General features: G+C 37.6%; 1 protein-coding gene across 1 annotated transcript in view; it reads right to left on the bottom strand.

Annotated features, from left to right (window-relative positions):
• The window catches only part of TBCA (tubulin folding cofactor A), a 22,754-nt gene extending 8,856 nt beyond the window's left edge, over positions 1–13,898 (bottom strand). The window contains exons 1-3 of the mRNA XM_006143531.2: positions 13,878–13,898; positions 13,605–13,657; positions 9,353–9,458 (exon numbers count right to left, since the gene is read on the bottom strand). Coding sequence (XP_006143593.1) covers positions 9,353–9,458; positions 13,605–13,657; positions 13,878–13,883 — 165 coding nt within the window. The 5' untranslated portion in view covers positions 13,884–13,898. The remainder of the gene's footprint in view (positions 1–9,352; positions 9,459–13,604; positions 13,658–13,877) is intronic.
• Positions 13,899–14,220: the final 322 nt, after the last annotated feature.

Below are 14,220 nucleotides of genomic sequence, written 5' to 3'. Positions count from 1 at the left end.
ATTATATACATATATATATGTATGTGTATATATATATATATATATATATGTATGTATATATATGTATATATACACACACACACAGTGTATATATATATATATATATGTGTGTGTGTGTGTATTGATAATATTTACTTATTTATTTAACATTATTTATATCCTCCATGGAGAGAGAAATAGCACCACAAAGAGGGTCTAGATATTGTGATCTAATCCCAACCTTCAGTCAGCCCTGGATCATGAGCATGTGCATATATATCTGGGATATTCAGGGAATCTCTAGTCTTGAACCTGGGACTTTCCATGAGTGATTGCCTTACAGAGGTCACATCTTATTGCTGTACCACTGCTGGCCTTTGCTAACTTTATGGTAAAAGAAAGCTTTCTCTCTAAGAGAGCAAGTTAAGGATGTCCACTCTCACCGCTCTTATTCAATACAGTATTTTTAGTATATTTAGAAAAGTGTAATTAGAAAAGAAAAAGAAATACAAGATAAATAGATTGGAAATGAAAAAAATTAAATTGTTCCTCTTTGTAAGTGGCATGACTGTCTATGTAGAAAATCAGGAAAAACAAACAAACGAAAAAAACTACAAAAAAAAAAAAACTTCAAGTAGTGAGTGAGTGTTCCAAAGTCACAGGTTAAAAGATCCATACACTAAGCAATTGCACTTCCCTATCTAATAACATTATATGTGGAAACTGAAACTAAAAGCAATACAGTTTACAAAGGATCCTAAGAAAATAAAATACTTAGATATAAAATTACAACATGTTCAGGACTTCTACGCTGATAATTATAAAATGCTGATGAACAAAATCAGACCTGAATAAGTTAGAGACTTACCATGTTCACTGACTGTAAGTCTCAACATAAAAATGATCTAATCTACACTCAAACTAATCTACAGGTTTAACACAATTCCTACCAAAGGGTGTTTTATAGACATAGACAAGATTATTTTTAAATTTCATGAAAGGGCCAGCAGGTAGCATGGAGGTTAAAGTGTCTGAATCCTAAATGGCTGACTGCATGGCTTTAGTCCTGGACCTGATGGCTTGAAAACCACACTGGGCACATGTGTGTGCATGCCCAAACATCCAGACAGAATGGAAGAGAAGGAACTGTGGCATGCCCAACTCCTCGGAGGGTATTTTCTCACTTTCCCTCTCTCTATCTCACTTGCCTCATATGTCCTATAATAAATTAAAACACAAAAACAAAAAAATAAAACATGAAAAGACAAAACAACTAGAATGGCTAAGACAATTTTGGACAAAAACCCCCCCAAAATAAGAGGACTCTTCCCAATGTTAAGGCTTACTACAAACCTATGGTAATTAAAGACAATGCAGTACTGGTAAAGGGATAGACAAAGATTAATGGACCAGAAAAAGATGTTCAACATTATTAGACACTAGGGAAATGTAAATTAAACATGATGAGATCTTACTACACACCTATCATATAGGTGATGATTAAATGCTAGAAATTTTTAAAAAGAAGTGGTAACACTGAGTGCTGGTGGGGATGTAAAGAAATACAATCATTCACATTTTGCTAGTGAAAACGTAAAATGGTACAGCCACTGAAAAAATATGGCAGTTTCTCGGGGGAAGGGCACTAGGGGCACTAATACTAGCAATCGCACCCTAGGGCATTTATCTCAGAACTGAAAACGTATAGTCATATAAACACTGTATGTAAATATTAACAGTGGGGGTTTTTTGTTCTTTTTTTTATTATGTAATAGTCCAAACCTGGAAACAGTCTAAAAGTTAAATTACATATCCATACCACTGAGAACAAACTATACATATATATGTATACATATATATATGTACATGTATATGTGTATATGTATGTATGTGTGTGTGTATGTATATATATGTATATATATATGTGTGTATGTGTATACATATATACACACACACTCAACAACTTCAATGGACCCGAAGGGAGTTACATTATGTGAAAAGGCCAATTTTTAAAGGTTACAAACTGTATGATTCTGCTCTACATGATACAACATTTTTTTTTTTTTTGGAGAGATTTTCACTATAGGGCGCGTGCACTTGCCAGACAGACAGAAAGAGACATAGAGACAGAAAGCGAGAAATCGACCCCCCCGGGGGGATGGTCACGCCACAATCCCTTCTCCTCCATTCTCCTCTCGGGATCTTGGGCACACACGCACACGCACCCGGCATGAGTTTTAAGCCACCGGGTCCGGGACGCGAACCGCGGTCGACTACATGGGAGTCCAGCGACATAGCCATTACGCTAACTGCTGGTTCCCCATGATACAGCATTTTTAAAGTTCTGTAGTAATTCACAGTTTCAGATGGCTATGAAGAGGTATGACAAAGGCTGACCCATCATGTAAAGGCTGTGTGCAGTGCATAGAAGGCTGAATCCCACATAACCAACCCCACCGTTTAAATCCTGGCCCCGAAGACTTGAAAAGTACACGGGGCATGCATATGTGCATGTCTCAAATCCTGATAGGATGCTGAAATGGAGAAAAAATGACTGTGACATAACCATGCCCCACTAAAGGGTACTTTCCCTCTTACACAGTCTCTCCCTTGCTCATTGGCAATAAAAGAAAAAGAAAAAAATAAAAGAGACAAAGAAAAGGAAAAAAAAAAAAAAAAAAACAAAAAAAGAGGTAGCTTTACAAAGGAGCCTGTTATAAAAATCATTCTCCATCTTTATTATGGTGGCAGTTAAGCAGCTAGACCTGATACAACTGCACAGAGCAAGACACACACACATGCACACACAAACATGTGCAGGTATAACTAGTGAAATATAATTATGTTCTGTGTGTATCAATGGCAAGTTCATGGTTTGGATAGAGTAGTATAATTTTGCAAGATGAGAGCAAGAGGAGGAAGAGTAAGGTATGCATGAGACTTTCCTTGACTATCTTACAACTGCTGGTGAATCTATAATATATAAAGAAACAAACAAAAACAAATGTACTAAATGAATATCATTTATAAAATCTAGTACCTGTACCAAAATACAAAAATATTTTCTTTGCAACTTAAAAGTTATTTTTTCTTTTTTTGCCAAAGGGTGCATGTACTTGCCTGAAAAAGAACAAGCGAGAGTGGGTAAAAGAAAGCACCCCTCAGTGGGGCACGGTCATGCCACAATCCCTTCTCCATTTTTCCATCCTTTGCAGATTTGGGCATACATGCCCAAGCGTGCTTTATAAGCCTGGGATTCAAACCATGCTGATGGTCATGTTAGATTTGTCTCTTAACCACCAGGACACAGACCAGCCAAAAGTTATTTTCTATAACATTTTTATTATTGATTAAAAGAAACTTTAGGTATTTCTTATAGAATCAGCCTTGTAAGAGATCCCTGGTAAAATTCTTCTTTGTTGAAGGGATCCTCCTAATATTCTCTATGCATTTGTTGAAAAAAATTTCCCCTTCATCTTTAGAAAAATAGAAACATCTTATAAATGTTAACTAATGTTTCAAATAAGTCACAAAAAATGTGAAGTTTTCTCAGAAGGACAGATTTCACATCACTGCAATTATGTATAATAATTGCAAAGTTTTTGTGAGAAATCTTTGTCTAAAAAGTGTGCCAGCCTGGTGGCCAGCAGGTGACATATTGGTTAAGGTGCCAGACTCCCACACTGCAGGTCATGTTTCAAGTACCAGCTCCAGCAGCTTAAAACTCACAAGGAGGGGTGTGGGTGTGTGTGGGTGTGTGTGTGTGCAGGCGCACCCAAAATCCTAAGAGGAAATTGAAGGAGAAGGGACTGTGGCATGGTCACCCCTAGGGGGTGATGCCTCACTTTCTCACTGTCTCTCTCTGGTGAGTGCACATTCCCAATGGCAGAAATCTTTAAAAAAAAAAAAAGTGTGCCAGTTTGTTGGGTAACATTACTTCTGGAAAATAAGAAATGAATCATGCCTCAGAAGAAATAACAATGATATGTTTGAACGAGTATCATTACTGTCAATCACTTCTGCTAGATTAAAAACCAAATAATACCTTCACCAGTTGAAGATAAAGCCTTCTGTATCCCTCCCAGTTAGAATACTGGAGGAAAAGAGGGACATCAGAAGTAGAGGTCTGAAATCAACTTGGACAGTATCTGATTATTTTATTACACTGTTTAGCCAAAAAAGAAAAATATAGTAGAGTAACTCTGCCTGACTGGCATTCTGGCCTGAACTGGACTGGTATTGAGGGTCCTTAAACTTTTGTCTAGTTACTTATTTAATAAAACCAAAATTAGATCTAGTCCAGGAGAGGGACTCTACCCTGATTCTGGGCAAATAATTTCAGGTAGAAAATCTGGTAGAGACTGACTGACAGCATCATAAGCATGTACTATTCTTTGTAAATGCCAGAGGGCATATGCACTTGACAGACAGAAAATAGCCCTCACCCTCATGGGCTATGGTCATCCTGCACTCCCTTCTCCTCTATCTCTCCATCCTCTTGGGATTCTGTACATGCATGCACATGCACCTAGTGTGTTTTTCAGGTTGACAGGGCTAAGATTGGAACTGTGGCTGGCTATGTGGAATCTGGTTCTTTTAATTACTAGGCTATGGAGCTGGTCCTACAAGTGTTTATTATAAAACAGGATTAGGGATCAGCCCAGAAGCATAATGGTTAAGCGCAGTCCAGAGGGAGCCAGATCCCACATGGCCAACCTCGGTTCAAATCTCAGCCTGGTGGCACCGAGCACAGCTATACACATGTCCAGGATCCTGATGGGATGGAGGACTGGAGGAAAAAGGATAGTGGTATGTCCTGGTTCTGTTAAGGTGTACTTTTTCTCTCTTGCACATGTCCTCTGGCAGAAAAAATACATTAAAAAAAAAATGTGGCTGGTTTAGAAGAGCTAGGACAGCCAGAGCAAAGTGGATCTGGATGAGAGAAAAGCCAAGGTAGTAGGCAGTGACTGAGGATGGCATTCAGTTCAGAAAAAGAGGAAATCCAGGCAGAAGTATAGAGAACCCAAAATGCAACACTTGTCTTCCTCATTATTTCCTATGAGAGGCACCACAAATGTCAAGAAACTATTGATATTAATGGCCTTAAGAGTCCTAGACAAACAAGAATAGAGCAGATCTTCAGGCAATGTAACATCTATTCGCTATAATAAAAAATGTGAATGGCCATAACAGCTCAACTAGGGTAAGGAAACTGAGAAAAGCATGTAGGTTGGGTCAAGACAAGTCTTTAGAAGACTGAAACAAAACTCCAAGTGGAAACTGTATACAATGCAGGCTGACAATGGCAGCAAACAGAAAACTATCAGATATGAGATGGTATTTTTGAAAATAAGTTCTAAGTTGACTAAGAATATAACAAATCATGTTGTAAACCATGACCACTATTACAAAAGAACTTTTTTTTAAAAAAGAATTATTTCCTTTATTTTATTTATAATTATTGTTATTTTAAATCTGACCAGAGCAAGATGCTCAGAGAAAGAGAGAAAGCGAGAAAGCAAGCTGCCAGGTTTGGGACTTGAACTGTGGTCAGTCATGTGGGAGTCTAGCACCTTTAACTACCATGCCACCTGCCGACCCCAACAAAAGAGAATTTTAATGTGGTTGTGTAGAAAAAGAACCTTTGTTCAAAAAAATGTCCCTTTTACATATATAGTCAATGATATAAGCAATATGTGGCTAATGTTTTTAAATAATAATTAGCACATGGGATTCAACAGTCAATCCTTCCTATAAGGTAGTAATTTTATTGAAAGATGATAACTATATAACTGAAACAAAATGATGTGGTAACTTACACTATTATTTGTAGAATGTTATCTAGTAAGGGAAATGTCTTTAGAAAAGGAAGGCATTTCTCTTTCTAAATATTTCCCCTACTCTATATAACTTACAACTCCTCTTCTAGCTCCACAGCCTGGTTAGTTAAGGCAGTTGGAAAAACATGGCAAACCATGCGAGTCTGAGACTTGGTGGCTTGAGAAACACATCAGACGTATATGCGTGCATGCCCAAAAACCCAAAAGGAGGGCAAGTGAAGAAGAAGGGATTACAGCTTGATCATTCCCCAGGGGAGGGGGATGCATTCTCCTCTCCCTCTCTGCCTCTCTAAGGGGAGTACATGTTCCCTCTAGCAAAAAACTAAAAAGTGATAAGATATAAAAGGAATATGGGTCAAATTTTAAGAACCAAAAAGTTATAATCTGTATATAAATCCTTACAAAAAACAGCAAATTAAGAAAGACAAACACATCAAGGGGCATACTTTATTTATCCCTTCATCTGTTTACTAATTCTCCCTTATTTAGGAATATCTGACAGGCAAATGTCCTTTACACAAAGAGGAAGGCAGGATCTCCTAGAAGTTCAAGAAAATTAGAATGTTTTCTTCCTGGATAGCCAAGGGAAGAGGCTATTTTAGATGGTACTGCATTCCTTTTGCACACAGAAAGCAACTACCTACAGAAAAATCAACTTAAGGGATTAATTTTACTGAGTTAAATCTGGACTAAATGTGTATTACTACCAACTCTAACAATTTACATGGTGAAAATCACTGAGGTCATAAAGCTGATTGAAAGAATAAGTTTGTAGATATAATTTGTTTAAGTTGGTTCATATACTTCTTTTTCTTAGTGTCAACTGGACTTTATTTTAAATGACTGGACAGTGGATTTTTTTTTTAAGAGAGATTTTTGCTATAGTGTGTGTCCACTCACTGGAGACACAGAGAGAAGTCAGAGAGAGAAAGTGAGGAATCACTACTAGGGCAGATGGCCATGCCACAATCCCTTTTCCTCCATTCTCCTCTTAGGATTTTGGGCATGCACACACACGCACCCAGTGTGAGTTTCAAGCCTTGGGTCTCGGACTCAAACTGTGGTCAGCCATTTGAGAGTCCAGTGCCTTAAGCACTATGCCACCTGTTGGCCCGTGGGCACCCAATTTTAAGTAGCGGAGTAAGTGATCTGGTATACAGAGATGATAATCTGGCAGTTGTAGTAGAGAAGGAACAGAGCATGTCTAGAGTCAAAGGAGGCTTTTGCAGCAGAACTGATAGTGGACTAGAATGGTAGGAGAAAGAAAAGCATATGGAATAAGAAACAGGACTTGGTGATAGGAAATATGGTTATTAGAAAAAAAGATGTATCAAGAAAGACCTCACCACATTTTTGCTTTGGGTATCAATGAACAGAGCCACCATTTACTAAGATGGGAAAGACAAGAGAAGGTTTCTGGAGGATAATTGGGCTGAAGGAAGATCAAGATTTTTTTGTTTTGGACACTCAAGAGAATATGTCAATTGAGTGATTAGTTGGAATATATGTATCTTAAGTGGTCAGGCCCAGAGATAGAAACTTAGGAGTCATTAGCAAAAGAAGTTAGCAGGGACTAACTGATGTTTTTTCCTTTTCTTTCCCTTCCTTCTTTTTCCTTTTCTCTTTCTTTCTTTCTTTCTTTTTTTTTTATGGCATACCTAAAAAACTGTCTACAACCATGTTTGGAATGTAGCAGGTAATTAATAAATATCTGTTGAGTGAATAAATGAATGGGCATAAAGATGATACTTAAGGGGCCAGCAGGTGGTATGGTAGTCAAGGGCACTGGACTCCCACATGGATGACATGGTTCAAGTCCCAGACCTGGTGGCTTGCTTTCTCATTTTCCTCCACCCTCTGTCACACTCTGGTCAAATTAAAATAGTTAAATAAAATAATTCTTAATAAAAAAAAGGTTGATACTTAGAAGAGTTATAGGATGGTAGGAAATACCTTAGAAGGGATTATACATAGAACTGTTAAAGGTTAAAAAACATATATAGGTTGGGAACAGGGGGAGAGAGAAAGACTTAGCAAAGACTAAGAAATAACGGTAGTGAAACAGGAAGAAAACTAGGAGGCCATTCTATCAGAGATGGCAGTAGAGAGTGTTTCAAGGAGAAAGTAGTTACTGGTTCAAATGCTGTTGACATATGTAAGATGAAGACAAATGAGTGACAACAACATCACTGATAGTTATAACAAGAACTAGGGTACATAATCCACTCTTACAGGAAGGAAGGTAGTATGCATACAGATACAGGTAGGTTGGTAGATTTTGTGGTGCAGATATGGGTAAGATCCTTGACAGTCTCTATTTTCTTTTTCTTTTTTCTTTTTGGAGAGGTTTTTGCTATAGGGCGTGTGCACTCACCAGACAGACAGAGAGAGACAGAGAGACAGAAAGCGAGAAATCACCCCCCAGGGAGGATGGCCACGCCGCAATCCCTTCTCCTCTTGGGATCTTGGGCACGCACGCACACGTGCCCAGCGTGAGTTTTAAGCCACTGGGTCCAGGATGCGATCCACGGTCGACTACATGGGAGTCCAGCGACATAGCCATTACACCAACTGCTGGTCCCAGACAGCCTCTATTTTCTTAAGGAATTATAAAGCCAAGTATCAGTTGAAAGTGATTACTCAATAGATATTATGATGAGATAGAGAGAATATTACAGGAACACTAAGGAGAGACACCGAACTCAGTGTAGAGATGGGTGAAGGGGAGGCTTGAGGGTAAATGGGAATTAATAAGGAGAGGGTATAGAGGGGGAATAGGAAGAGCTCTCTAGACACATCCAAAATCTCACAGGCAAAGGAGGAAGGGCATGCTCAGGAACTAAAAGGTAAGAAGTTAGAGAGATAGGCAGATGCTAAAACCAAGATGATCCTTGCTTATAATACCAAAGGGATTAAAATTTGTCATGTGGACAATCAGAAGTATTACTGAAAATTATAATGTATAATTTTATTTGGGTAGTCTTCATAACAATTTAGAGGAAAAAAAAATCTATGAATTTAAATATATAAGATTAGTCCATTTTTACATTTAATACTTAACTATTGGAGAGGCACGATAGCTTAGTGGTTAAGAGTACAGATTCTAGGGGCCGGCAGGTGGCGTGGTGGTTAAAGGCACCCACATGGCCGACCATGGTTCAAGTCCTGAATCTGGTGGCTTGCTTTCTCACTTTCCCTCTCTCTCTCTGTGTCTGTATGATCAAACTGGAAAGTAACAATAATAATAATAAAGTTAAAATAAAATAATTGAAAAAAAGAAAGAAAGAAAAAAAAAAGAGTACAGATTCTAAAGCCTGAATGCTCGTGTTCAAATTCCAACCATGCCACTCAGCAGCTATGTGACCATGGGCAGTTATTTAACCCATGTTTCAGTTTCCTTATATTTATGTGGAGGTTTTAATAATAAAGAAGTAAATAACAGTACCGTCTCAAAGGGCTGTTGTAAAGAGTACTTAAGTTAACATGGTATTTTATAAATGTCAGTGCTATTACTAATTAGGATATAATTTTACCTGTTTTTTAATGGCATAATTTTCTCCATTTTCAGCTTTCATTTTTTCAATCTTTTCTTCTTGTTGTTTTGCTTCTTTTTCATACATTGCTTTTTCTTTGACCAATCTATAAATAAACCAGAAATGTTTCAGAGATTTTTCTTTCTTTCTAGAGAACAAACCACAGAAACAAAGAAACTATTTAAATATTATACAAAACATATTTAAAATACCAAAGTAGATATACTATTAGGTTGTTTGGAAAGTCATGATTTATTATTTTCCTATGTTTTTCTATGCATAAATGTGCCATGACTTTCCTGACAATCCATTAGATGGGAGGGAAGAAGGGGAGAAAACCACTTAAGCCACAGTAAGTATGACTCTCATGCTCTTAAGTCTTATAGCTGCCCAAAGCAAGTACAAAATTAAAAACTCATCCCATTGGATTACATTCACAATGTGAAACTACTATGTACTTTTGTCTTGCTTTGTAATTTTTTGCTTTGTTTTGCTACAGGACATGTGCACTCACAAGAGAGAGAGGAGGAGGAGAGGGAAAGTGAGAATCATCTCCCCCCACCCCCAGAAGGGATGGCCACACCATAATCTCTTTTCCTCTTTTCTCTTCTTGGGATTTTAGGCATGCACACACACGAGCCAGGTATGATTTTCAAACCACCAGATCTGGGACTCGAACCTCAAAGTTGGCCATGTGGGATCCAGAACCTTGATCTCCATGCCACCTACTGGCCCTTGCTTTCCTTTTTAAAAGATTATTTAGTCATTCCTCTATGAGTGAAAGAGACAGAGAGAGATATACACCAAGACAGAGACAGCACCCCTAGCAAGGTCTTGATGCCACAATCCACTCCCAGCTTCAGCCAGTCCCAGACCATGGGCACGTGTGCACAATATACTCAGGGAGGTCTCTAGACATGAACCTAAAACCTTCCTGAGTGGGTCAACCTCACAGAGTGTTATGTTTTACTTCTGCATCACCATCAGGTCCCTGTTTTGCTTTTTCATTGATATACTTTTCAAACCTTTTTATATGTATCAGCATAATGGTAAAAGCTCAGCTACTGGCAAAACAAACAGAAAATCTCAACATATTTGCCTACTAAATCCAAAACAAAAAAGAAAAATTAGATTATTTTTCAACAATAAAACTGTTTAACAAGTATTTATTGTGCATTCAATTTCATGCCGGACTTTCTTTGTGTGAAAATTGGGATAGACAATTTTGGTTCTCTCACAGACAAGTAGTGAAATCAAATTAGTACTTATGTACTAAAGCAAGGAAATATATTGTTATAGATCAGGAAGCTCTCTAACAATATGGAATAGTGCAATACAACGTTCTACTGATTATTCCTTAGATAACCAAAATTCAATTAACCTTAATAGTTCAATTTCTCCTAATTCTTTTTTATATATAATATATATATAAATATATAAACTCCAAGTATTACTATTCCTTTGTATACATTATTTCAAGAGCAGAAGAAAAAGTATTCAGAGTCACTTGCGTGCTTACTTCCAGATCCATTTGCTCAGAAAGAACTTAAAAACCAATTTTAAAAAAACATGGTCAGCAGTTGGAAAGGGGGTTAAAGGTGGCTGGATCTCACATGGCCAACTGCATGGTTCGAGTCCTGGACCTGGCAGCTTGAAAAGCACACTGGTGCATATGCACGTGTGCATAGGGTCTCAAGAGAAGAATAAAGGAGAAGAGACTGTGATCATGGTTGTCCTCTCTGAGGGGGTGATTCCTCACTTTCCTTCTCTATTTCTGGCAAGTGCACATGCCCTATAGCAAAACTAAATAAAATAGAATAAAAGATAAGTAATGGTTCTTTTCTAATCATTTGCAATGAAGATTTCTAAGTGTATTTTAAAGCATGATTTAATTTCCACATTCTAATGGTATTTAGTGTAAGTCCAAAATTTTAGAAAACAAAAAATTCTTGTTATAGTACCTAGAAGGATTTTTAAAAATATTTATTTAATTCTGTTACTAATATTATCATTTTTTTAATTTGACCAGAGACAGAGAAAGAAAGGGAAAGTGAGAAAGTAAGCTGCCAGGTCCAGGACTCTAATCGAGGTCAGCCATGTGGGAATCCAGCGCCTTTAACCACCATGCCACCTGCTGGCCCCAATATCTAGAAGGATTTTAAGTCAGATTTTAAGTCTGGACTTAAATGACTACATAAACTACATATTAAATAACTAAAATACTAAAATGTTGGTGCTTAGAACTTTGAGGCGTACAAGCGAGGCTCATCTTGTCTTCATAATCTTGTATTTTTTATATAAATGGAAGGAAATCAGCAAAATATTAACAGTATATACAGTAGACTTTTATGTGGTCCTCATATACTTTCCCTGAAATACTTCCAAGTTAAAAAACTGAAGTACAAAACAGTGTGTAGGGACCAGCAGTTAGCGTAATGGCTATGTCGCTGAACTCCCACGTAGTTGACCGTGGTTCACATCCCGAACCCGGTGGCTTGAAACTCATGCCAGGTGCGTGTGCGTGCGTGCCCAAGATCCCAAGAGGAGAACGAAGGAGAGGGGATTGCGGCATGGCCATACCCCCTGGGGGGTGATTTCTCGCTTTCTGTCTCTCTGTCTCTCTCTGTCTGTCAGCGCATGTGCCCTGTAGCAAAAACCTCTTAAAAAAAGAAACAAAAACAGTGTGTAGATTTTATGTTGCCATAAATATAAACAAACAAAACAGTATACTCAAAAAGCAATAACAAAGGATACCTGGGAAATCACTCTTTGCAAGTTATCTGAGAAGTGATCTTTTTAAAAAAGAATTTATTTAATTTTTATTTAGTCATCGTTTATTTTAATTTGGCCAGAGAAAGACACAGAGCGAGAAGGAAAGTGAGAAAAGCAAGCCACCAGTTCCAGTACTCAAACGTGGCTGGCCATGTGGGAATGTCCAGCACCCTAACCACCACCCTATCTGCTGGCCCCGAGAAGTGATTTTGGCAAGGAGAGGCCAGCTAGAAGTAGGTTCCCTGCCACTATATGTAAGTATTACTTTTATAAAAAAGGCAGATGCTAAGATTATTACTGAGTGACATAATTTAGAATAATTTTGAAGTTTACTGGTTTTCCCTTTAGCTGTTATTTCCTAAATTTTCTAGAATAAAGTATGATGCAAGCATTAATAGAAAGATACTAAATCTACTTAATAGTTGCAATTTCTAAATAGTGCTCTCCTTTGCAAGTTGGTCAAATGTGATTAGCTAAATAACAAAAATATAAAGTAATTTATTATATTTTAAAGGCATAATTAACTGAAAGCATTTTCCATTAGTCTTATAAGTTTATACCTATAATAAAACAACATAACAACTTCAAAATCTGGGGATCAGGCAGTGGCACAACAGAAATACAACTGGACTCACATGGCAAAGGTCCTAGGCTTCTGTCTGGGCCCTCACTGAGTATGCCAGGTATGTATGTGCACCTGTGATCCACACTGGCTGAGACTAAAAGTGGATTGTGGCATGAAAACCCTGTTTGGGAGTATATGTCTCTCTGTTTCTGGCTGTTTCCTTCTCTCATGAAAAAAATAAATTTAAAAACATTTTAAAATAAATCTAGTCACTTTCTATTTTTTTAGTTCCCACAGGACATGTGCTGCCATGACAGAAAGAGATAAAGCACCTGCCAGTGGGGTATGGTCATGCCGCATTCCTTTTTTTCTCCATCCTGTCAGGATTTGGGATACACATGTATACATGCCTAAGAGTGTTTTTCAAAATTTCAGGGCCAAGATTCGAGCCATGGCTGACTTTGTGGGACCTGATTTTCTCATGCACATGGCTTAATCTGCTGTGCTATAGGCCTGCATCAGCCCCCCCACCCTCTCTCCAAAAAAATATCTGGTGACTTTCGGGAGCTAGAGAAATAAATATGCAAAAAAAAAAAAAGGGAAAGAAAAACAAGTAGAACAATAGAAAGAGATAGTTGTAACATGGAGAAATATAAATGACAACCATCACGACAAAAATCAAATAATAAAACTACTTAACCACGTATATATAACAATATGTGATCTCATACATGTAGTCCATTGTTTCTCAAACTATTCGGTGGTACGCTAGTGGCCAAATAAGCTTGGTTAAAAACACTATTTGCCAAAAGATTTTACTATACTTATTTACAAACATTTATTTAAATATTAAAAGGCCCCAGAGAAGTCTTATAGTAAGGAAACCTGTTCAACTTTGTTCAACTGCAAACTTACTTGAGGCAAAAGAGGATTTCCCAGTACTTCCTGGCATTCTCAAAACAGCTGTCCTGCAATAAATGTTTGAGAGGAGCTTTGTAGAAATCTATGAACTTTTCACAAATTTGTGTTTAAAACACATATGACATACTGTCTGTATAAACAGAATAAAATCTGGGGGTCAGTCAAGAATTTAGAGACCTTGGACTAAAAATGCTTTAGCTTGATATTTTAATTTTATAGATTTTATTGTAAATCTTCCATAGTTACACTAATTTGACTTAGACTTACAGCCATTTAATAACAGTCCAATGTCACAAGGAACTCAAGCAGCTGTCCCAAAAAAAGATGATCAACCCTATAAGAAGACGGGAGAATGAGTTGAAAAAACCACTAAGGATGACATGTGAATAGCCAAAAGGCATATGAAAAAATGCTCAACATTCCTCACTGTAAGGGAGATGCAGATCAAAACCACAATGAGATACCACCTAACCCCATTCAGAATGACTAAGATTATAAAAACAAAAATGGTAAGTGCTGGTGGTGGGTGTGGTGAAAAGGAAACTCTCCTACACTGCTGGTAGAAATGTAAATTGGTCCAGCCACTGTGGAGAACAATTGAAGATTCCTC

Source organism: Tupaia chinensis, unplaced genomic scaffold (genome assembly GCF_000334495.1).
Source record: "Tupaia chinensis unplaced genomic scaffold, TupChi_1.0 Scaffold000099_1, whole genome shotgun sequence".
NCBI classification, from domain to species: domain Eukaryota; kingdom Metazoa; phylum Chordata; class Mammalia; order Scandentia; family Tupaiidae; genus Tupaia; species Tupaia belangeri.
The sequence above is the reverse complement of the archived record's forward strand: the minus strand, read 5'-3'. Positions and strand labels throughout refer to the sequence as shown.